The 25,324-nt window shown below is 42.4% G+C and overlaps 1 protein-coding gene across 14 annotated transcripts in view; it reads right to left on the bottom strand.

The window, feature by feature from the left end:
* TANC2 (tetratricopeptide repeat, ankyrin repeat and coiled-coil containing 2) overlaps positions 1-25,324 on the bottom strand; it is a 713,825-nt gene that overhangs the window by 146,373 nt on the left and 542,128 nt on the right. For all 14 annotated transcript variants that reach the window (XM_048830451.2, XM_048830452.2, XM_048830456.2 and 11 more), the window contains one exon: positions 24,367-24,630. In XM_048830451.2, coding sequence (XP_048686408.1) covers positions 24,367-24,630 — 264 coding nt within the window. The remainder of the gene's footprint in view (positions 1-24,366; positions 24,631-25,324) is intronic.

Below are 25,324 nucleotides of genomic sequence, written 5' to 3'. Positions count from 1 at the left end.
ATCCTTGCTCTGAAATTGCAGATAAAAGATGGAGGGCACTTCAGTTTCAATGTGGTGTTTGAACAGCCACCATCACCAACCTTCCATAGCCTACATTTTCCTTTCCATCCAAATCAACAAAGAGCAGGAAATAAAAGAGGGGCATTAAAATTGCATAAGATATGGGGGGAAAGCAGGACACCCAAGCGTATAAGTCCCTCAAACTCTTTTCAACTGAGTACGCTTATGTATACATATTTCATTAAAGTACAACTGAACTCAAATAATATATGCAACTGCTTTCATTCTAGCATACCGCCTGTACAAACAAGTTCAGTCCTTTTAAACTGACGTACAATCCAAAACCTTTTTTTCAAAATGGATCACAAACATTGTATTTTGTTTGAATTTAATCCAATTTTGCACAAAACAGAAATGTAAATTTAAATCAAGCACATGATTATTTCACATAAAACACATTTATGTTAAAGCAAAACATGCCACTTACATGGCCAAGAGTCTGTTATGCATAAATCCAAGGTAGTACTGTATTACTATTAATAAGATGCTGGTTGACATTGGAAAATAACTGGAAGAGCTGGCTAAAAGACAGAGAGATGTCAATGTTCATTCCATTGAGGGGATCCATCCATTGTTTATCACAAACATCTGCACACTTAGGGTCCTTTAGGATCCCTTGCTGTTCCGGGATTCTCAGACATCTGTAGTGACACACAGTGCCTTTTTTTCTTCTATGATTTTTTCTCTTTCCAATGTTAGGTCTCTTTTTGTTATTAATCTAAACTGCCCATTCATGGATGAAAAATAGCCAAGAGTCTATGTATGACAGGTAAAAAAATATTCTAAAAATGTAGACTAGTGTAAACAACTGCACCTCCGAAAACAAATTGTTTTCTATGGGAGATCAATTTAATACTCACATGAACTTCACTGTGGGGTGATGAGTTAATATGTAACTGTGACACAAATGGATTACTAAATTACTACTGTTTGATGCACAGTGTATCCACTTAAAACATCTCTCTATAGGTAGTTTGGGAAGAAGGTGGTATCAGGGGAAGGCTGAAGAGAAAGTTTTTACAATGTATAACTGGATAGGGACTATTTAGGGACTATTTAGAAAAGCTGGACGTGCACAAGTCCATGGGGCCAGACGAGTTGCATCCGAGAGTGCTGAAGGAATTGGCGGCTGTGATTGCGAGCCATTGGCCATTATCTTTGAAAACTCGTGGCGAACCGGGGAAGTCCCGGATGACTGGAAAAAGGCTAATGTAGTGCCAATCTTTAAAAAAGGGAAGAAGGAGGATCCTGGGAACTACAGGCCAGTCAGCCTCACTTCAGTCCCTGGAAAAATCATGGAGCAGGTCCTCAAAGAATCAATCCTGAAGCACTTACATGAGAGGAAAGTGATCAGGAACAGCCAGCATGGATTCACCAAGGGAAGGTCATGCCTGACTAATCTAATCGCCTTTTATGATGAGATTACTGGTTCTGTGGATGAAGGGAAAGCAGTGGATGTATTGTTTCTTGACCTTAGCAAAGCTTTTGACACGGTCTCCCACAGTATTCTTGTCAGCAAGTTAAGGAAGTATGGGCTGGATGAATGCACTACAAGGTGGGTAGAAAGCTGGCTAGATTGTCAGGCTCAACGGGTAGTGATAAATGGCTCCATATCTAGTTGGCAGCCGGTATCAAGTGGAGTACCCCAAGGGTCGGTCCTGGGGCCGGTTTTGTTCAATATCTTCATAAATGATCTGGAGGATGGTGTGGATTGCACTCTCAGCAAATTTGCGGATGATACTAAACTGGGAGGAGTGGTAGATACGCTGGAGGGCAGGGATAGGATACAGAGGGACCTAGACAAATTGGAGGATTGGGCCAAAAGAAATCTGATGAGGTTCAATAAGAATAAGTGCAGGGTCCTGCACTTAGGACGGAAGAACCCAATGCACAGCTACAGACTAGGGACCGAATGGCTAGGCAGCAGTTCTGCGGAAAAGGACCTAGGGGTGACAGTGGACGAGAAGCTGGATATGAGTCAGCAGTGTGCCCTTGTTGCCAAGAAGGCCAATGGCATTTTGGGATGTATAAGTAGGGGCATAGCGAGCAGATCGAGGGACGTGATCGTTCCCCTCTATTCGACATTGGTGAGGCCTCATCTGGAGTACTGTGTCCAGTTTTGGGCCCCACACTTCAAGAAGGATGTGGATAAATTGGAGAGAGTCCAGCGAAGGGCAACAAAAATGATTAGGGGACTGGAACACATGAGTTATGAGGAGAGGCTGAGGGAGCTGGGATTGTTTAGCCTGCAGAAGAGAAGAATGAGGGGGGATTTGCTAGCTGCTTTCAACTACCTGAAAGGGGGTTCCAAAGAGGATGGCTCTAGACTGTTCTCAATGGTAGCAGATGACAGAACGAGGAGTAATGGTCTCAAGTTGCAGTGGGGGAGGTTTAGATTGGATATTAGGAAAAACTTTTTCACTAAGAGGGTGGTGAAACACTGGAATGCGTTACCTAGGGAGGTGGTAGAATCTCCTTCCTTAGAGGTTTCTAAGGTCAGGCTTGACAAAGCCCTGGCTGGGATGATTTAACTGGGAATTGGTCCTGCTTTGAGCAGGGGGTTGGACTAGATGACCTTCTGGGGTCCCTTCCAACCCTGATATTCTATGATTCTATGATATTAACATGCTTGAGATTTAAAACAGAACCCAGTTCCTAGCTGTGTTACTCCTTTACTTCCAAAGTTCTCTTCAGCATACAGTGCTTAAAAACAAGCCTTTGGAAATGTTCTTGCTTCATTGTTTTGTCATTCCTAAATGATCCAAGTGGCTAATTAATTTTGTTTATTGGTCCATTGTAATATAAGCCAGAACACCAACATAAATTGCCAATCTGTCTCAAAGAAGTAACACATGAAACGTGTCTTCTTTGTTACTTGTCAAATCTGCGAATGCAGTGTTCACTAATCAAAACAATTATACTATAACCGTATCTGTTTCCAGTGATGGTAACAAGAGTGAATCCCTCCTCTAGCAACCTCATTCCCAAACTGTGCTGAATGCTATTCTGTTGTATGGGTTTCATCTTTGAGCATACTACTCTGGCTTGTTCCATAAACTCATTTTTCTGTTAACTACCACAATAATGCTGTTCATAATTATTCACAGTATGTTTTGGACACCAATGTATCATAAAATATGCAGATTAAGTGACCACTGAATGCTGTAGATATGATGGGAAGATATTTAGGCACTTATTCTCAGGTCATCTTCTAGAATGAGAGATTGGGAGAGGGTAATAGGGAATACTGTCAAAATATTGGCTTTTAAAATGCCACACAGGTTGATGAGCCAAGCTGGGTGAATAGTAAAGCAAAATTATTTGTGAACTTGTTTGGCTAATCCAGATCTTATTTCAGTCCATGTCTGCAAACTTTATTATTATTACTATAATTATTATTATTTTGCCACTGGGAGGGGGTGTTAGGTGTTACGCAAGTGTATATGGGAGGCAAGGCCAGGGTTGGTACAGTCTGTACTCTTGTCTTTAGCCTCCTGAGGGCAGTAATACCTTGCTGATTTCAGTTGTTGGGTTTAGTGTGCAGGTAACTGGGTGGTGCTGGTGACTTACAACATATGTGAGGTCAGACTAGATGACCTGGTGGTCCATTCTGACTTTACATTCTATGACTCTTCCCAGCACCAAGGAGTTTGAACTGCACCCTAGTCAGGGTAGTGTCTAGATGGCAAAATTTAGCCCTTAGATTTCAAATTGCCAAAGGAAAAGGCAAAGGCTGCTTTTTCAAACTGCATCTGCACTCACTGTGCCCACAAGAAAGCCATGTGTATGTGTTTATGCAACCCCGGCCTCACCTTTGAAAATGCATCTTTTCCTGTTTAAGGAATTCAGCATGAACACTTGCTGCAGATTTTCATTTGTGCTTATTTTATCCTTTACAAAGGAGGAGAATGGATGAGGTCTAGTATTTGTATGAGTGTTTTTATTTTTATTATGTATTTATGATGTGGCCAAAATAATGCAAGATCTGGTATTTCATCTCATGCATGGCAGAGAAAAGCTCAGTTGTCAGATTGTTTTCAAACACCAATGCAAGGTACCTGAGGCAACTAGCATGGAAAATATTATAGAATATAAAATAACATGGATTATGTGCATAACTGGATGGGATGTAATTGGAAGAAAACATACTTGAATGCACAGTTTTCAATTCTTTGGAACAATAAAACAGCAAACCAAATGGATTTATATGGTTCTGAATTGTAAATCTAAGTGCAAAGTATTTTTCAGAGGCTGAGGGATCATTTTAATAGTGAAAAAAGAAAAGGAGTACTTGTGGCACCTTAGAGACTAACCAATTTATTTGAGCATGAGCTTTCGTGAGCTACAGCTCACTTCATCGGATGCATACCGTGGAAACTGCAGCAGACTTTATATATACACAGAGAATATGAAACAATACCTCCTCCCACCCCACTGTCCTGCTGGTAATAGCTTATCTAAAGTGATCATCAGGTGGGCCATTTCCAGCACAAATCCAGGTTTTCTCACCCTCCACCCCCCCACACAAATTCACTCTCCTGCTGGTGCTAGCCCATCCAAAGTGACAACTCTTTACATAATCAAGTCGGGCTATTTCCTGCACAAATCCAGGTTTTCTCACATCCCCACCCCCATACACACACAAACTCACTCTCCTGCTGGTAATAGCTCATCCAAACTGACCACTCTCCAAGTTTAAATCCAAGTTAAACCAGAACATCTGGGGGGGGGGGGTAGGAAAAAACAAGAGGAAGCAGGACAGTGGGGTGGGAGGAGGTATTGTTTCATATTCTCTGTGTATATATAAAGTCTGCTGCAGTTTCCACGGTATGCATCCGATGAAGTGAGCTGTAGCTCACGAAAGCTCATGCTCAAATAAATTGGTTAGTCTCTAAGGTGCCACAAGTACTCCTTTTCTTTTTGCGAATACAGACTAACACGGCTGTTACTCTGAAACCTGTCATTTTAATAGTGGTTGCTCTTGGATCATAACCTTTTCTTTGGTCAAAAATTGTAAGCCCTTTAATTTAGTACAATACAATACATAATCTTTCCAAACAGCTGAAATGGTCTCCATGGTGAGGGAAGAAAGGTGGCATATTTTTAATAGTCAGCCCAAATTGTAATTTGATTGCCTGGGGACAGGTAAGTAGAAGAAAAATGGAAACTACAGTAAGCCACCTTAATATAGGAAGTGCCATAGTCCAATAGGACTCCTGGATTAGCTTTGTGACCTCCTCAAACATCTTGGTCATCAGGGCCCTTTATACTATATCAGAGGATTAGGTCTGGTCCACACACAGATTTTGCACCAGTATAAATAGGGGTGTGATTTTTTTTCTTTTACCCATCCAGAGTGCCTCAGTCAGCCAGCGCCCTCTCCCGGCTATGCATGATGTCAGGATGACTCTGCCTCAATTTCTCTCACTCTGCTAACAATCATTTGGCCTGTACCAGATCTTCCTCTTCTGACTCCAATTGGGTCATTTATCATGTCTCCCCTTTCAGGCCAATAAAAAGTCTGACAGAGCAGGAGTCCAGTGACCCTAGAGAAGGATCAATAACCCCAGGCCCCCCCAGAGTCCTGACCCCTTTGCGCCAAGGGGTTTTACTATTCCTTTTCCTGGGGATGGCAGGGGAACCAAGGCCCACCCACTCTCTTGGATTCCAGCCCAGTGACCCTGTGTTAAGCAGCTCCTCACAGTCCCTTGCTGCTTCCTACCTCACCTCTCTTGTGGGCCTTTTCCAGATTGATGTTCTCTGATTCTCCCTCACTGGAAGTCTGATGTCCTGGGCAGCTTCCTGCCAGCCTGCTGCTGCAGGAGTATCTTCTGGGCAATCCCTCAGTCTGTCTGGCAGTCACCCCTCTCCTTTGATCTGCAATTGCTTATCCCCCAGGTTTTGTTGACCCAGCAGTTAGCCCCTGAGGCTGCAGATGGCCCACCTGTTTGTGCCTTGGTGGCCATGGTAGGATGGGGTCTGTACACCCTATGGCATTATCAATATAGTTATACTTGTACATCCCTAGTGAGGACACAGTTATACCAGTATAGCTTATTCCCCTTCCCACATGGAAACAAGCTCTACCGGTATAAACATATTTATAGCAGTATAATTGCATCCACACTAGGGGGGTTGTATTGTTCTAACATAGTTACAGCTAGGGTTGCTTTCTAATCACACAAAACGAACACCCTTGCCCCACTCCCTGCCCCATCCCTTCCCTGAGGCCCTGCTCCGCCCTTTCTCTGAGGCCTCACCCCTCCCCTCCCTCCTCCCTCCCTCTGTCGCTTGCTCTCCCCCATCCTCACTCACTTTCAGTGGGCTGGAGCAGGGGCTTGGGGTGCAGGAGGGGGTAAGGGCTCCAGGGTGGGGCCAGAAATGAGGAGTTCAGGGTGCAGGAGGGGGCTCCTGTCTGGGGCTTGGAATGCAGAAGTGGGTGAGGGCTCCAGCTAGGGGTGTAGGCTCTGGGTGGGTCTGGAGACGAGTGGTTTGGAGTGCAGGAAGGGACTCCTGGCTGGAGCCAAGGGGTTCGGACAGTGGGAGCGGGCTCAGGACTGGGGCAGGGGGCTGAGGTATGGGAGGGGGTGTGGGCTCCAGCTGGAAGTGTGGGCTCGGGGTGGGGATGAGGGGTTTGGGGTGCTGGAGGAGGCTCAGGGATGGGGCAGATGGTTGGCATGCAGGAGGGGTTGCGGGCTCTAGGAGGGAGTTTGGGGGTGGGACAGGGCTCAGGTGCGGGACACGGTGTGGGCTCCAGGAGGGAATTCCGACCAAGGGCATGGGGTTGGGGTGCGGGCTCCAGCTGGACGGTGCTTACCTCAAACGGCTCCCAGTCCGCAGCCCAGCGGGGCTAAGGAAGGCTCTTTGCCTGCCCTGGCTCCATGCGGCTCCTGGAAGCAGTCGGCATGTCTGGCTCCTAGACTCAGGGGTGGCCAGGCAGCTCAGCCCAATGCATGCTGTCCACGCCCACAGGTGCCGCACCCGCAGCTCCCATTGGCCATAGTTCCCAGCCAATGGGAGCTGCGGAGCCAGCACTCAGGGTGGAGGCATCGTGTGGAGCTTTGGAGAGTTGCAGGGAGCCTGTCTCAGCCCCGCTGTGCCGCCGACCAGACTTTTAATGGCCTGGTCAGTGGCGCTGATCGGAGCTGCCAGGGTCCCTTTTCAACCGGGCATTCCGGTCAAAAGCTGGACACCTGGCAACCCTAGTTACAACAGTATAATTTATGTGCAGGCAAGGCCTTATGTTGTTTAACAGAGGTGGGATCCTTTGAAAATAAAGACAGGCACACAGTAAGGAGCATGAAAACAGCTGCTCTTTGTGGATGTGGAATGTTTTTGGCAGGATGCTGAGTTCACAGCTCTGGTTGGTTACTTTCTGGATGCGGGGAGGCTGTTTGCTTATATCCCTGTATTTTTAAAATTATATCAAAATCAACAAAAGGCCAGGATATAATTTTTTCCCTTTTGATATAAATCTAAATAAATACATAAAAAGAGTATCCTTTCTGATTAGCATATTGATAATTCACATACTGTATTCACTCATTTCCCAAACAGCTGATTGTTGTTATACACAGATGTAACTGATAACAGGCTGGTCTGACATTTTCTTTTCTTTTCCTGTAATGTGGATAGTATTTCACTGACCACAAAGAGTATGGTTCTATATACTAACTGTCCCATTCCACTTTCTTCTTTTTTTCCCTTGGCTTGTTTATTTAAATAAAAGGACTTTTCTCTGCAATCAAGCAATGTGCACTATGGAGGTGTGATTTCTAATGCGCTCTGTCTACGTAGACCCTGTTGGTGCACACTAAAAGTTCCCTAGTGTGTTATAACATAATGCTGTTTGAAACAATATTATGTTAGCAAAAAATGCTGTAGGGAATTTTTAGTGTACACCAGCAGGGTCTACATGGACCATTTACTGTACAGTACATTAGTGGGCTGGAGAAATCACTTCCCTGCAGTGCACATTGCCAAACCATCCAGGTAAGCCCTAAAGATTCCAGGTTGTGGATTCTGATTAGAAGTAGAGATTGCGGAATGCCTTTCTGTGAAGGCTGCACAGTGAGAAAGACTGCTATTAATTTTAAAAAATTTAAAATTTAGATATTTCCTCGTGCAGTAAAGACCAGATCCCTGAGAGTTGATGTATACCTGCTAATACTCCTTACTTGATTGAGTGGGTTATCTCTATGATTATCTACATGGGAGGGATACTTCTTGATTAAAAGTGGGAGAACTCGGTTTTCTTGTTTAAATTAATTCAGTTTACACAATACAAACATACCACACAGCATTAGATAAACAGAAGAAAAAACAACTTTTAACATGCTATTTTATTACTATCCAGGATGTGAGAAGTCTGTTTGTACAAAAAATGGCCACCTCCCAATCTCCACATACAAGCAATTTAAAACTTTACTATCTGGAGTACTAATCAGAGTCAATCTATAACCAATATTGGCCCTCATAGGATCATCTTTTACATTTTACACAACTACATCTTGAACCTGCAGTCATGGAGCAGACAAACGTCCCACTGAATGAAATGGAAGTTTTACACGAATAAGGATAGCAGGGTTGTAGCTAGACGGATTCAGACATGAAATAAGGCACACATTTTTAACAGTGAGGGTTATCAATCAGGGAAACAATTTACCAATGGTTGTAGTGAATTCTCCATCACTGGCAATTTTTTGTATCAAGACTGAATTTTTTTGCTAAAAGATATGCTCTGGGAATTATTTTGGGGACATTCTATGACCTGTGATATACCAGAGGTCAGATTACATGATCACAATGGTCCCTTCTGGCCTTGGAAACTATGAATTGATCAGTCTTGACTTCCACAAGACTTGACTTAATAAGATGCCTAGGATATAGATAATATTGCCTCAGATCACTACAGTCAGTGTGAGTTGGTGGCACTGTATCATAATGTATACCCATGGGGACATCAAGGTGACTCCCCAGGCAAATTTTAAGTCCCTTCTCCAAGCATGGAGACACTGAAATTCCTTCATAAAATGGCTATAAGAATTAAACAGAGGCAAAATGATGCCTTTTCCCTAATTTTATTCTCAGGAATGCATGAACCAATTCTACTGACGCCTTCAAAAAAATTCATCCTGAGGCAGGCATCTAGCATGGAAAAATTTAATTAAAACAATTAAAGTATGGCAAAGTTATAAGCAATATGCCATCACCAGCTTTACCTGTACTTATTAGGGCTGTTAATTAATCACAGTTAACTCATGCGATTAAATATTAAATAAAAAAAATTAACTGTGATTAAAAAAATTAATCGTGATTAATCACACTGTTAAACAACAGAATACCAATTGAAATTTATGAAATATTTTTGGTGTTTTTCTACATTTTCAAATATATTGATTTCTGCTACAACACAGAATACAAAGTGTATAGTGCTCACTTTATATTATTTATTATTACAAATATTTGCACTGTAAAAATGATAAACAAAATAAATAGTATTTTTCAATTCATCTCATACAAGAACTGTAGTGCAATCTCTATTGTGAAAGTGTAACTTACAAATGTAGCTTTCAGAGTAGCAGCCCAATGTAGATTTTTTTTATTACATAACTGCACTCAAAAACAAAACAATGTAAAACTTTAGAGCCTACAAGTCCACTCAGTCCTACTTCTTGTTCAGCCAATTGCTAAGACAAACAAGTTTGTTTACATTTACGGGAGATACTGCCGCCTGCTTCTTATTTACAAAATGTCACCTGATAGTGAGAACAGGTGTTCACATGGCACTTTTGTAGCTGGCGTTGCAAGGTATTTAATTGCCACATATGCTAAATATTCATATGCCCCTTCATGCTTCAGCCACCGTTCCGGAGGACATATTTCCATGCTGATGATGTTTGTTAAAAAAACAGTGTGTTAATTAAATTTGTGACTGATCTCCCTGGGGGAGAACTGTATGTCCCCTGCTATTTTACCCACATTCTGCCATGTATTTCATGTTATAGCAGTCTCGGATGATGACCCAGAACACTTTGTTTGATTTACTAATACTGTCACTGCAGATTTGACAAAACACAAAGAAGGTACCAATGTGAGATGTCTAAAGATAGCTACAGCACTTGACCCAAAGTTTAAGAATCTGCAGTGCTGTCCAAAATCTGAGAGGGATGAGGTGTGGAGCATGCTTCCAGAATTCTTAAAACAGCAATACTCAGATGCGGAAACTACAGATCCCGAACCACCAAAAAAGAAAATCAACCTTCTGCTGGTGGCATCAGACTCAGATGATGCAAATGAACATGCATCGGTCTGCTCTGCTTTGGATCGTTATCGAGCAGAAACCATTATTAGCACGGATGCATATCCTCTGGAATGGTGGTTGAAGCATGAAGGGACATATGAATCTTTAGTGCCTCTGGCATGTAAATATATTGCGATGCCAGTTACAACAGTGCCATGCGAACGCCTGTTCTCACATTCAGGTGACATTGTAAACAAGAAGCGGGCAGTATAATCTCCTGCAAATGTAACCAAACTTGTTTGTCTGAGCAATTGGCTGAAGTAGGACTGAGTGCACTTGTAGGCTCTAAAATTTTACATTGTTTTATTTTTGAATGCATTTTTGTTTTGTACGTAATTCGACATTTGTAAGTCCAACTTTCATGATAAAGAGATTGCACTACAGTACTTATATTAGGTGAATTGAAAATACTATTTCTTTTGTTTTTTAGAGTGCAAATATTTGTAATAAAATAAATATAAAGTGAGCACTGTACACTTTGTATTCTGTGTTGTAATTGAAATCACTATATTTGTAAAAACATCCAAAATATTTAAATAAATGGTATTCTATTATTAACAGTGTGATTAATAGCGATTAATTTTTTTAATCACTTGACAACCCTAGTACTTATTAATAAAAACAACTATAATGAGATAGACAAACAAATGTTCCATGGACACTAAAATCCATTCTTAGAATAGACATCTGTAGCGCATCTGTTTATCCCAAGAGGAGCTACTGGGCCAGTTTCATTCCAAGTCCTGTTTAGGGAGTAAGAGGAACTGAAAAGATTATCCAAGGAGGCCCACTGTTCTTTATCTGCCAAAATATGATTGGGTTTATGATCTCGTCTAAACTTAGCTCTCTATTTATAAAGTAGCTCAGCTGATGAAATACTGGATTTCTCATAATTTATTATACATTTAAACATTCTCTCAGAAGATAAAAGAAATACATCTAGAGATCTACTGATATTTTTGAAGCAACAGAAGTACCCCAAATCAGCCACCACATCAGAGGAAACCTGCTAGAAAAACACTGTAAGGGCCTTTTAGAGTTTTTTTTAAGTACAACAGCAGGATTGGGAAAATTGAAAAATATCCAGAAGGCTTCAGAAAACTATAAAGAGACTGGGAGTTCTGCAGAGGGAAGAGGAGCCTGTCATCATGAGTCAAAAAGGGTGAAAGGATGTTTAGCTCCACCAACTTGGAAGAAAGAAATTGGATGAGGAGACAAAGGCTAATAACTTAATAAGGACATCTCAAAAAGCTTCCCGAAGAAGTTTGAGGATTAGAAATATCTTCTCCCATATCAAAAAGAGAAAGACAATACTGAGACATTAGTTACACGAATAGGCTGGGTTTCTTTCTGCATTTATAAAGGCAGCTTGAGAATGGTCTTGTGAACTAATTTCAGGCACTAAATTGGATTTTTTGCAGACTTGATGAAATTCTGAGCTGGAATGGTTTGACTGGCTAGCATGATGAATTGCTCTAATTCACCTCAAAGGACGTTAGATCTGAAGCATAATCTGTCATTATAAATGTTCAATGCTGTTTTTAAGAAGAAAAATTCAGCTAATCTGGTGGCAAAATTTGGATATTTTACGTTTTTTAAAGCTAAGTGTTAATATACAAATACTACATTCACCTTTTGCATTGTTTTTTCAAACTCAGAAAAACTATCCTAAGGAAGGGAAGACAGTGGCACATATCAGTCACTGGAATAGCACCGAAGGATCACAGCTCAACAATAATAAATCAATACCAAAATTGTCCCATAGGACATTCCAGGGTATCTCAATACTGGGGGGAAAAAAAAAGAAGAACAATCCCCCCAAAAGCCCCACAGCAACAAGTCTCAGAGCCCAGGTCTCCAGACACAGATTCATGCTACGGTGCTAAAAATAGTGCTGGTATTCCACTCAGGCTGAAGCCCGGGCTCTGAGACCCACCTCCTTTGCCAGGTTTCACAGCCCAAGCTCCAGCTGGAGCAGGCATGTCTACACTGCTATTTTTAGTGCCGTAGCATGAGCTCCATATACCCGAGCCTCTAGACTCAGCTCTGATACTTGCTGCCACGCGGGTTCTTTTGCAGTGTAGACATATCCCCAGATGCTTTCCAATGCATTCTGGTTTCAGTTATTTCTTGTTTATCTTTCCTTATTTTTTATTTGCTTATCATTTTCCCTTGTGAAGTAAACATTGTCCCTTAGGTTTAAAGCTATTTCCATTTGGATTGGAGATGTTATTTTTATTAGTAGTATTTTAACCAACAGCAGATGAAGTAACAATTTTTGTCCATAAATTAAATCAAACCCCAAGAGCTTTAGGCTCCTTGGCCCAGTGAGATGACAAACATTTCTTCCTTTCCTTTCGCTGCGCAATCTCTCTTGTTCTGACTGTTAATTATTTCTTAATGGTTACTGCATAGCAAAGCAGCAGTGCCCTTCACAGCTGGTTCTGCCTTAGTACCATAAAATTGCTTATCAATTTTTATACTCCATGCAGTGAGTCACCAATAATTGGTCACCATATGTGCTCCTTGTGAGCTCCTGTGAAAGAAGCCATCTAAGTATTCCCACAACTAGACCTTTGAAAAAAATGTGTATCACATGTACAGTAACCCATTAATTTGAGTGATCTGCTAAAACACTGAATGTACAGCTCCACTGAATATAACATTTTGTGCTGTAAATTATCATACACATGACCCTTCAGTGGTCCAGGAGACCATTTTTAATTAAAGTTTCCCTTCAATAATATTTGTGAATAAGTAGCATTTCTGACCAAGAACAAAGATGCAGCACACAAAGTACTGAAATACTAGGATGATGTTTTACTACAAGAATTACTTCGCTTTATCCTTGCAACAAAGCCCGTTGCCAATTGTGCCCACATATCTATTCAAGGGACACCATCACAGGGCCTAATAACATCAGCCACACTATCAGAGGCTCGTTCACCTGCACATCCACCAATGTGATATATGCCATCATGTGCCAGCAATGCCCCTCTGCCATGTACATTGGTCAAACTGGACAGTCTCTACGTAAAAGAATAAATGGACACAAATCAGATGTCAAGAATTATAACATTCATAAACCAGTCGGAGAACACTTCAATCTCTCTGGTCACGCAATCACAGACATGAAGGTCGCTATCTTAAAACAAAAAAACTTCAAATCCAGACTCCAGCGAGAAACTGCTGAATTGGAATTCATTTGCAAATTGGATACTATTAATTTAGGCTTAAATAGAGACTGGGAGTGGCTAAGTCATTATGCAAGGTAGCCTGTTTCCTCTTGTTTTTTCCTACCCCCCCCCAGATGTTCTGGTTTAACTTGGATTTAAACTTGGAGAGTGGTCAGTTTGGATGAGCTATTACCAGCAGGAGAGTGAGTTTGTGTGTGTATGGGGGTGGGGATGTGAGAAAACCTGGATTTGTGCAGGAAATAGCCCGACTTGATTATGTAAAGAGTTGTCACTTTGGATGGGCTAGCACCAGCAGGAGAGTGAATTTGTGTGGGGGGGTGGAGGGTGAGAAAACCTGGATTTGTGCTGGAAATGGCCCACCTGATGATCACTTTAGATAAGCTATTACCAAGGTATTGTTTCATGATCTCTGTGTGTATATAAAGTCTGCTGCAGTTTCCACGGTATACATCTGATGAAGTGAGCTGTAGCTCACGAAAGCTCATGCTCAAATAAATTGGTTAGTCTCTAAGGTGCTACAAGTACTCCTTTTCTTTTTGCTTTACTGAGTTATTCCTCTTCATCTTGTGCTTTTCTGATAGTGTGAAGGATTCATTACATAGTAATAAACGCTGCTTGTAGATGAGTGAAATTAGAGAATGCTTTCATGCAGATTTTTGTAGACATGCAAAGGGAACTTTTTGAAAAGATATTGTAAAACCTTCTGGCACAAGCTGTCATAAATATAAAGGGAAGGGTAAACACCTTTAAAATCCCTCCTGGCCAGAGGAAAAAGCCTTTCACCTGTAAAGGGTTAAGAACCTAGGATAACCTTGCAGGTACCTGACCAAAATGACCAATGAGGAGACAAGATACCAAAAGCTGGAGGGGGGGGGGAACAAAGGTTCTCTCTGTCTGGGTGACGCTTTTGCCGTGAACAGAAAAGGAATGGAGTCTTAGAATTTAGTAAGTAATCTAGCTAGATATGCGTTAGATTCTGTTTTCTTTAAATGGCTGAGAAAATAAGCTGTGCTGAATGGAATGGATATTCCTGTTTTTGTGTCTTTTTGTAACTTAAGGTTTTGCCTAGAGGGATTCTCTATGTTTTGAATCTGATTACCCTGTAAGGTATTTACCATCCTGATTTTACAGAGGTGATTCTTTTACTTTTTCTTCTATTAAAATTCTTCTTTTAAGAACCTGATGGCTTTTTCATTGTTCTTAAGATCCAAGGGTTTGGGTCTGTGTTCACCTATGCAAATTGGTGAGGATTTTTATCAAGCCTTCCCCAGGAAAGGGGGTGTAGGGTTTGGGAGGATTTGGGGGGGGGAAAGACGTTTCCAAGCAGGCTCTTTCCCTGTTATATATTTGTTAGATGCTTGGTGGTGGCAGCAATAAAGTCCAAGGGCAAAAAGTAAAATAGTTTGTACCTTGGGGAAGTTTTAACCTAAGCTGGTAAAAATAAGCTTAGGGGGTTTTCATGCAGGTCCCCACATCTGTACCCTAGAGTTCAGAGTGGGGAAGGAACCTTGACAGCATCTCTCTTTTTGAAGAATAAGAAGGCAGCATTGATGAGGTGTCAGAGCGGTGGGATTAACTTGAAATCATTTTGAGATCAATTTGAGATTTTTTGAAGAAGAAGCAGAGATTTTAAAAAGGGAATTTTTTTTTCCTTTGGGCTGCTGGAAAGCAGGTTTTCAGCTGAAAGCAGTTAAGGGGTTTTTTGGTCTCTGCTTAGGGGCCAGAGCAGAGACAAAAGGGAATTGTCTTTTGTGAGCTGGAGTTTTCTCTACCTAAAGGCAGGGTAGTTAACCTCCTGCAGGGAAATTCACAAGTCTTCACAGACCTGAAGAAGTTTATTTTTTTACCTAAGAGCAACTAGAGGGATTTTCTGCCTATTTGCCTGGAGAAAAAGGTGTTAGGGGGTTTTTTAAAGGATTTTTCTGTAGGCTGACAACCACTATCAGAGAACATAGGTATCCGGTTACAGCACAGCAAAATTTTACAAGCCAAGTTTTGTTGTTTGTTTTATTTCTAACTCTCGGGTGTAAAGTTAGTTAAAAACAGAGAGGCAAACATGACAGAGCCCAAAACAGAAACAGCCCAAGAGGCTGCCCACAGGAGAGCTATGGAGACAAGGGAAAAAGAATGGAAGCATGCTGAGGAGGAAAGGGAGGCTGCCCACAGGAGAGCTATGGAGGCAAGGGAAAAAGAAATGAAGCATACACTGGAGATGGAGAAGGCAAAGGCTCAGCAGAATAGCAATCCTTCTCCAGGTACCGCTTCGCATCTCAGGAACTTCCCCACCTACAAGGCAGGCGATGATACCGAGGCCTTCTTAGAAAACTTTGAAAGGGCCTGCCTTGGGTACAGCATCTCTACAGACCAATACGTGGTAGAGCTGAGGCCGCAGCTCAGTGGACCCTGAACTGAGGTGGCGGTTGAAATGCCTAAGGAACACATGAACAAATATGAATTGTTTAAAACCAAGGTGAGAGTCAGAATGGGGCTAACACCCGAGCATTCCCATCGGCGGTTAAGAACCCTTAGGTGGAAACCAGACGTGTCATTTACCCGACATGCCTACCACATTGTGAAACATTGGGATGCCTGGATATCAGGAGCAAGTGTTAAATCTCCGGAAGATTTGCCCTTCCTAGTGCAAATTGAGCAGTTCTTAGAGGGTGTTCCTGAGGAAATAGAAAGATACATCCTAGATGGGAAGCCCAAAACTGTAATCGAGGCGGGGGAGGTTGGAGCCAAATGGGTGGAGGTGGCAGAAAAGAAAAAAACTGGTTGCAGTTGGAGTGAATACCAGAAGGGACAACTTCAGACCACACCCTACTATCGGGGGCAGCCCAAAACCCCAACTACACACCAAGGAACCCTCCAGACACCTTATCGTCCCGCCACCCCGTTCTCCAGCAACCCACCTCGCCCCAGTGATCCGTTAGCTGGATGATGTTTTAAATGTAATGAGCTGGGGCATGTGAAGGCCAACTGCCCCAAGAACCCCAACAGATTACAGTTCATTGCACTGGAATCACCCCAGAGGTCCTCAGGCCCAGATACCTCCCAGATACCCTCGGAGCGGAGGGAAACTGTGAGTGTGGGTGGGAAGAAGGTCACCGCGTGGAGGGACACTGGAGACAAGTGTCAGCTATCCATGCTTCCTTAGTGGACCCAGATTTAATCGACCCAGAGAGCCAAGTGACAATTCAACCCTTCAAGTTCAACTCTTTCAATTTGCCTACAGCCAAGTTGCCTGTCCAGTACAAGGGCTGGTCGGGAACGTGGACTTTTGCAGTGTATGATGATTATCCCATCCCCATGCTGTTGGGGGAAGACTTGGCCAATCATGTGAAGCTAGCCAAGAGGGTGGGAATGGTCACCCGCAGACAGGCTAAACAAGCCGTCACGCCTAGCTCTGTTCCGGAAACTTCTACCAGGACCCAGTCAGAGGTGATGGACCCAGACCCCAGGCCAATGTCTGCAACAGCAGTAGTGGATCCAGTCCCAGAGACCCAGACAGAGCCAGTCCCAGAACCGGGATCGGCGGAACAACCAGCACCAGACCCATTGCCAACACTGAATCCAGTACTTGCAACCCCAACACCAGAGGGCCCCACCAAACCTGAACTGGCAGCAGCCGATAACCCTATACAAGAGGCTCAGCCGGAGCCTGAACTCCAACATAGTGCACCAGTGGAGAGCGGTTCACAGTCAACAGAAACAGCCCCATCCCCTACATCGCTTCCAGAGGGACCAAGCATAGGTCCACAATCCAATGAGGAACTGATGTCTCCAGCATCAATGGAACAGTTCCAGACCAAACAGGAAGCAGATGAAAGCCTCCAGAGAGCTTGGACGGCAGCACAGAGCAACCCACCGCCTCTCAGCTCTTCTAATCGATCCAGGTTTGTTGTGGAACGAGGACTTTTATACAAGGAAACTCTTTCTGGTGGACACCAGGAAGACTGGCATCCTCAGAGACAGTTGATAGTTCCAACTAAGTACCGGGTCAAGCTCTCGAGCTTAGCCCATGATCATCCTAGTGGTCATGCTGGGGTGAACAGGACCAAAGACCATTTGGGGAGGTCATTCCACTGGGAGGGAATGGGCAAGGATGTTTCTGCCTATGTCCAGTCTTGTAAGTTATGCCAAAGAGTGGGAAAACCCCAAGACCAGGTCAAAGCCCCTCTCCATCATTGAAGTTCCATTTCAGCGAGTAACTGTGGATATTCTGGGTCCTTTTCCGAAAAAGACACCCAGAGGGAAGTAGTACATACTGACTTTCATGGATTTTGCCACCCGATGGCCGGAAGCAGTAGCTCTAAGCAACACCAGGGCTAAAAGTGTGTGCAGGCACGAGCAGACATTTTTGCCAGGGTACGTTGGCCCTCCGACATCCTTACAGATGCAAGAACTAATTTCCTGGCAGGAACTATGTAAAACCTTTGGGAAGCTCATGGGGTAAATAACTTGGTTGCCACCCTTTACCACCATCAAACAAATGGCATGGTGGAGAAGTTTAATGGAACTTTGGGGGCCATGATATGTAAATTCGTAAATAAGCACTCCAATGATTGGGACCTAGTGTTGCAGCAGTTGCTCTTTGCCTACAGAGCTGTACCACATCCCAGTTTAGAGTTTTCACCATTTAAACTTGTATATGGCCGCGACATTAAGGGGCCATTACAGTTGGTGAAGCAGCAATGGGAGGGGTTTATACCTTCTCCAGGAACTAACATTCTGGACTTTGTAACCAACCTAAAAAACACCCTCCGAACCTCTCTAGCCCTTCCTGAAGAAAACCTACAGGATGCTCAAAAAGAGCAAAAAGCCTGGTATGATAAAGCGAGCGTTCCTTCAAAGTAGGGGACCAGGTCATGGTCTTAAAGGCGCTCCAGGCCCATAAAATGGAAGCGTCGTGGGAAGGGCCATTCATGGTCCAGGAGCGCCTGGCAGCTGTTAATTATATCATAGCATTCCCCATCTCCAACCGAAAGCCTAAGGTGTACCATATTAATTCTCTAAAGCCCTTTTATTCCAGAGAATTAAAGGTTTGTCAGTTTACAGCCCCGGGAGGAGATGATGCTGAGTGGCCTGAAGGTGTCTACTACGAAGGAAAAGTGCTGGTGGTGTGGAAGAGGTGAACCTCTCCATGACCCTTGGGCGTATGCAGCAACAGCAGATCAAGGAGCTGTGCACTAGCTACGTGCCGATGTTCTCAGCCACCCCAGGACTGACTGAACGGGCATACCACTCCACTGACACAGGTAATGCTCACCCAATTAGAGCCCAACCTTACCGGGTATCTCCTCAAGCTAAAGCTGCTATAGAATGGGAGATCCAGGATATGCTACAGATGGGTATAATCCACCCGTCTGGCAGTGCATGGGCATCTCCAGTGATTCTAGTTCCCAAACCAGATGGGGAGATACGTTTTTGCATGGACTACCGTAAGCTAAATGCTGTAACTCGCCCAGACAACTATCCAATGCCACGCACAGATGAACTATTAGAGAAACTGGGACGGCCCAGTTCATCTCTACCCTGGACTTAACCAAGGGGTACTGGCAGGTACCGCTAGATGAATCCGCCAGGGAAAGGTCAGCCTTCACCACACAGGTCGGGCTGTATGAATTTAATGTACTCCCTTTCGGGCTGCTGAATGCACCCGCCACCTTCCAAAGATTTGTAGATGGTCTCCTAGCAGGATTAGGAGAATATGCAGTCACCTACCTTGATGATGTGGCCATATTTTCGGATTCCTGGGCAGAACACCTGGAACATCTACAAAAAGTCTTTGAGCGCATAAGGGAGGCAGGACTAACTGTTAAGGCTAAGAAGTGTCAAATAGGCCTAAACAGAGTGACTTACCTTGGACACCAGGTGGGTCAAGGAACTATCAACCCCGTACAGGCCAAAGTGGATGCTATCCAAAAGTGGCCTGTCCCAAAGTCAAAGAAACAGGTCCAATCCTTCTTAGGCTTGGCCAGTTATTACAGGTGATTTGTACCGCAATACAGCCAAATCGCCGCCCCACAGACAGACCTAACCAAAAAGAAACAGCCAAATGCCGTTCAGTGGACCGAAGAGTGTCAGAAGGCCTTTAACCCTGTTAAAGTGACAATCATGTCTGACCCAGTGTTAAGGGCTGAAGACTTTGACAAACCTTTCCTACTAACCACAGATGCGTCCGAGTGTGGTGTGGGAGCACTTTTAATGAAGGAAGGACCGGATCAAGAATTCCACCCTGTAGTTTCTCTCAGCAAGAAGCTGTCTGAGAGGGAAAGCAACTGGTCAGTCAGTGAAAAAGAATGTTATGCCATTGTCTACGCTCTCGAAAAGCTACGCCCATATGTTTGGGGACGGCGTTTCCACCTGCAAACCGACCGTGCTGTGCTACAGTGGCTTCATACCACCACGGGAAATAACGAAAAACGTATTCGGTGGAGTTCAGCTCTCCAAGATTTTGATTTCGACATCCAACACATCTCAGGAGCGTCTAACAAAGTGGCTGAGGCACTCTCCTGTGAAAGCTTCCCAGAATCAACTGGTTAAAATTGTCCTTGAGATGTGGAAAATAGTGTTAGTCTTTACATACTTGGTAGTATACTTAGAGGTGCATGTGTCTTATTAACTTTGTTTTCTCCTAGAGCTCCAGGAAGAAATCACAGCCAGCGTTTCACCCTATCTGTGATTTGGGGGGCGTATCATAAATATAAAGGGAAGGATAAACACCTTTAAAATCCCTCCTGGCCAGAGGAAAATGCCTTTCACCTGTAAAGGGTTAAGAACCTAGGATAATCTCGCTGGCATCTGACCAAAATGACCAATGAGGAGACAAGATACTAAAAGCTGGAGTGGGGGAGAAACAAAGGTTCTTTCTGTCTGGGTGATGCTTTTGCCGGGAACAGAAAAGGAATGGAGTCTCAGAACTTAGTAAGTAATCTAGCTAGATATGCGTTAGATTCTGTTTTCTTTAAATGGCTGAGAAAATAAGCTGTGCTGAATGGAATGGATATTCCTGTTTTTGTGTCTTTTTGTAACTTAAGGTTTTGCCTAGAGGGATTCTCTGTGTTTTCATAGAATCATAGAATATCAGGGTTGGAAGGGACCTCAGGAGGTCATCTAGTCCAACCCCCTGCTCAAAGCAGGACCAATCCCCAACTAAATCATCCCAGCCAGGGCTTTGTCAAGCCTGACCTTAAAAACTTCTAAGGAAGGAGATTCCACCACCTCCCTCAGTAACTCATTCCAGTGTTTCACCACCCTCCTAGTGAAAAAGTTTTTCCTAATATCCAACCTAAACGTCCCCCACTGCAACTTGAGACCATTACTCCTTGTTCTGTCATCCACTACCACTGAACAGCCTAGATCCATCCTCTTTGGAACCCCCTTTCAGGTAGTTGAAAGCAGCTATCAATTCCCCCCTCACTCTTCTTTTCCGCAGACTAAACAATCCCAGTTCCCTCAGCCTCTCCTCATAAGTCATGTGTTCCAGTCCCCTAATCATTTTTGTTGCCCTCTGCTGGACTCTTTCCAATTTTTCCACATCCTTCTTGTAGTGTGGGGCCCAAAACTGGACACAGTACTCCAGATGAGGCCTCACCAATATTGAATAGAGGGGAACGATCATGTCCTTCGATCTGCTGGCAATGCCCCTACTTATACATCCCAAAATGCCACTGGCCTTCTTGGCAACAAGGGCACACTTTTGACTCATATCCAGCTTCTCGTCCACTGTAACCCCTAGGTCCTTTTCTGCAGAACTGCTGCCTAGCCATTCTGTCCCTAGTTTGTAGCGGTGCATGGGATTCTTCCGTCCTAAGTGCAGGACTCTGCACTTGTCCTTGTTCAACCTCATCCGATTTCTTTTGGCCCAATCCTCTAATTTGTCTAATTTGTTTTGAATCTGATTACCCCGTAAGGTATTTACCATCCTGATTTTACAGAGGTGATTCTTTTACTTTTTCTTCTATTAAAATTCTTCTTTTAAGAACCTGATGGCTTTTTCATTGTTCTTAAGATCTAAAGGTTTGGGTCTGTGTTCACCTATGCAAATTGGTGAGGATTTTTATCAAGCCTTCCCGAGGAAAGGGGGTGTAGGGTTTGGGAGGATTTGGGGGGGAAAGATGTTTCCAAGAGGGCTCTTTCCCTGTTATATATTTGTTAGACGCTTGGTGGTGGCAGCAATAAAGTCCAAGGGCAAAAAGTAAAATAGTTTGTACCTTGGGGAAGTTTTAACCTAAGCTGGTAAAAATAAGCTTAGGGGGTTTTCATGCAGGTCCCCACATCTGTACCCTAGAGTTCAGAGTGGGGAAGGAACCTCGACATGAGTACTGCCACACATTAGTTCCTAGAACTATAGTAAAGTGCTTCCTTACAAAGTAAATCCAAAGCTTGTTTAAAGAAGACAAAACTTGTCTGCTTTATTTAGGAAGATTAGCACTGAAATTGTGTATTAGACCCAGCCTGGCTAACCTCTGGTACCACCCAAATACACACAAATAAGCAGGTCAGTCAACCTGGAAAAAATATTTGGTCAGATTTGTTGCCTGAAAACTTTATTATAATTTTACAGTAAATTATTTATAATAATTACATCTAGTACTGGATCATCAGCATTCTGCGCAACTATTAGTTGTAGTACTGTGGAACCAATCATGGATCAAGGAGGCACTGTATGTACAAACAATGACAGCATGGTGGAGGAGCTCAAGGAAGCAACGGGAGAAGAACAAAGGTGAGGTTTGACATGTAAGAGTTTAAACTTCTCCATAACAAACTTAGTTGTTCAACCAGTCTCTAGTCATATTCTTGCCACCCTGACTTACTCTGATTCCCAACTCTTATTCCCAACTGGGTGGCAGGCTCTTTTAGTTGCAAGTAAATGGTGCGAGGTGGTTCCACAATAGTCAGTGCCTCCAGGTGTTAGCAGCTATAAATTCTTATCTCTACAGCTGCTTTTAGTCGATAGCATCCATTGAATTCCCCTATGAAGGAGCGTTAGGCCATAAATATTATTCAGTTGTACAGTACAGCCTACATTGGCAAGACACACTGTTCTGATGCACAGTATCCCAGGTTCTTTGCACTACGTGAATCCATCACTGATATTTTGTGAGCCAGTTAAAGAATCCTGCAGGGACCAGGATTGACAAAATATATATGTTTGCCAGTGCAACACAAAATTTAACCTGTATTTATTGCATTGCAGATGGGCTTCCAACTCCAACATTATGGATGATGGCGGATACTCACCCATCATCCTTACACTATAATATGGTACAAAATCCAGAAGAAAGGGCAGAGGAGAACAGCAAGTGAGGAGGAATACTTATAAAAAGCCTTTCAATTAGGTTAATATATTTTAAATATTATCTTTCTTTCCTCCATGTTTGCCAGTGAAGAGAATTCTAAGGAAGGGGCTGAGAGATTGTTAAATGCCATTACAAGATATTGCAACATCATATAGAAATCTTTCAAACACCAGACCTTCAAGGAAATAGAGATGACTTTGGCCTCTAATTTTCAAAATTAAAGGCTCAGACATGCTTCAGTAGCACCTACAGGAAACATTAACAAGCAAAATAAATATCTGTGTATTGTTTAATAGTGTTTCATAGATTTTAAGGCTAAAGAGGCCACCATCTTCACCTAATCTGACCTCTCCTGCAGAACACAGTTCATAGCATTTCGCCCAGTAATTATTTTTTATATATATAAAATATATTCAGGGAAAAATCCCACCAGGAAAGCTCGGATGACAAGTATAGCTATTTGTAGATGGAAAGCCTTATGAAAAGATGCTTGTTTCCCAAAATAGGACTATAATTCACACGTTTAGTAAATGCATAAAGTTATGAAAGTTGAAATTAGAAAAATAATACGCAACTTTTTGTTGTTTTTAATGAGGGAATTAACCACTAAGGCAGCTTGATAAGTAATGTGGTAAATTCACCCTCACTTGGAGACGTCAAGCTGCAGTTGGATGTTTTCTCAAAAGTTATGTTCTGTTCAACCAGAAGTTATTGGACTTGATGGAATTCACTTATGTAGTAGGGGAAAATCACTATGGACTGTGTTGTACAGGAGAGGTCAGACTAGATGACAATGGTTGTCCCTTTAGCTTTGAAGTCTACAGAAAACTGTTAATACATGCAATCATCGTCATAATTCTAATTTCTACTGGATTCTTACGTATCTTGTTTAACTGAAATCTGCGAGAGAAACTTTACTGGATGCTCTCTCCCACCACAGCCAATATGGAAGAGAGACTAACGTTTTCTAAAATGTATTCTTATATTGTGATGCTTTGCTTTTAAAGTGCCAGCACATATCTTTCCCCATCCTCCTAAGTTTTAATTATTAATTGCAGAAAAGGCTCTTGATATTATTACTGATGATTAATTTGGAGTTGAAAATTTTATGCCTGGAAATTATGCATTATTTTAGAACTAAGGCTGGGGTTAATATTGGGATGGCATTTAATCAAAAAATAATAACTAGACTTTTTTTAAAGCAGATTTTTTTTAAACACTCTCAAATGATCTGAAGGCCACAAACTTTTAAAAAGTCCAGATTTTGGGAGCCTAGATAATTGAGCTAACTGGGTGGAAAATGTACTCCTCCTTCAGTGGTTTTCACTTTATAAATGATATTTCAGACGGAAATGGAACGTTATCACACCCAATGGCAGTTTCCTGAGGAGATGAGAACTTCTCTTTGCATAAAGACACTGTATGAAAACAGTAAATGAGAAGTCTGTATCGATGGCTTGTTTTGATCTGATCTAACAGCAAATAAATTATTTCTTACCTGCTACTGAATTTGGCCGTGGCATAAGGTAAAGTGGAATAGACTGCACAGACTGGGATAAAACCGTCTCTAGGTTCCTTTCTGGGATCTTGTTTAAACTGTAGGTGGAGGCGGTCATATTTTCATCTACACGATATAAACAGGAGTCCATGCTGGATTTCTGAGACTGCCAAGGTTTCAGGTTTCCTCCAGATCCTAGTTCTTTGCTGCTCTCCCCTCCATATTTAGTGCGCTCCATGTTTTCAGAATAGCTTGTCAAAGTAGCTTGAAGGAACAAATAAAAAAGATATGAATAATAAAGAAAGAAGTAGCTGCGTACATAACAATATAAGATATGGGCAATGAAAATAACAAAAATAAAGCTGATCATATTTTCCAGCATTCTCACATAAATCAGAGATTATAGAACCTAGTGAAGCTGTCCTACTTACTGCTTTGAAAAGTTTTGCTTGACATTACTAAAAGGCATTTGCAGTTATCACGAGTATTAAAATGCTACATATAACTGTATTTGTTCAAACACACAAACTCACAGACTTATAATAAAGGCGATTAAGAACAAATACAAAGTCTGTTTTGCTCAATGTCTCAATTTTCTTCTAATATGCAGTGAGTCATAAACCATATCAGTTTAAAGTTTATAAACATGCTTGTGATAATCAACTACAGAGTATAATAAATGACAGTAGTATATTTGTTTTAGAAAAATCAACTTGGTATAAATGTTAACCCATAAGGTCACATCTGATTTCTAACAGAGCTTATGAAGCTTCAAAGGGAATCCATAAATTCACCTTTTTACTGTGTGATTACATTGTTGGTGCTACATTGTTGGGGTTTGTTTCATGGTCTCCTCCTTCTTCTTCTTTTTGACTTCAACTTGAGGTATTACTTCCACCACGATAACATTGCCAAAGCAAAAGCCTTTCAATTTTTTTTAACTTGCTCAATATCTTTC

This window comes from Caretta caretta, chromosome 27, assembly GCF_965140235.1.
Source record: "Caretta caretta isolate rCarCar2 chromosome 27, rCarCar1.hap1, whole genome shotgun sequence".
In the NCBI taxonomy this organism is placed as follows: domain Eukaryota; kingdom Metazoa; phylum Chordata; order Testudines; family Cheloniidae; genus Caretta; species Caretta caretta.
This window is presented reverse-complemented; position numbering and strand designations above follow the sequence as displayed.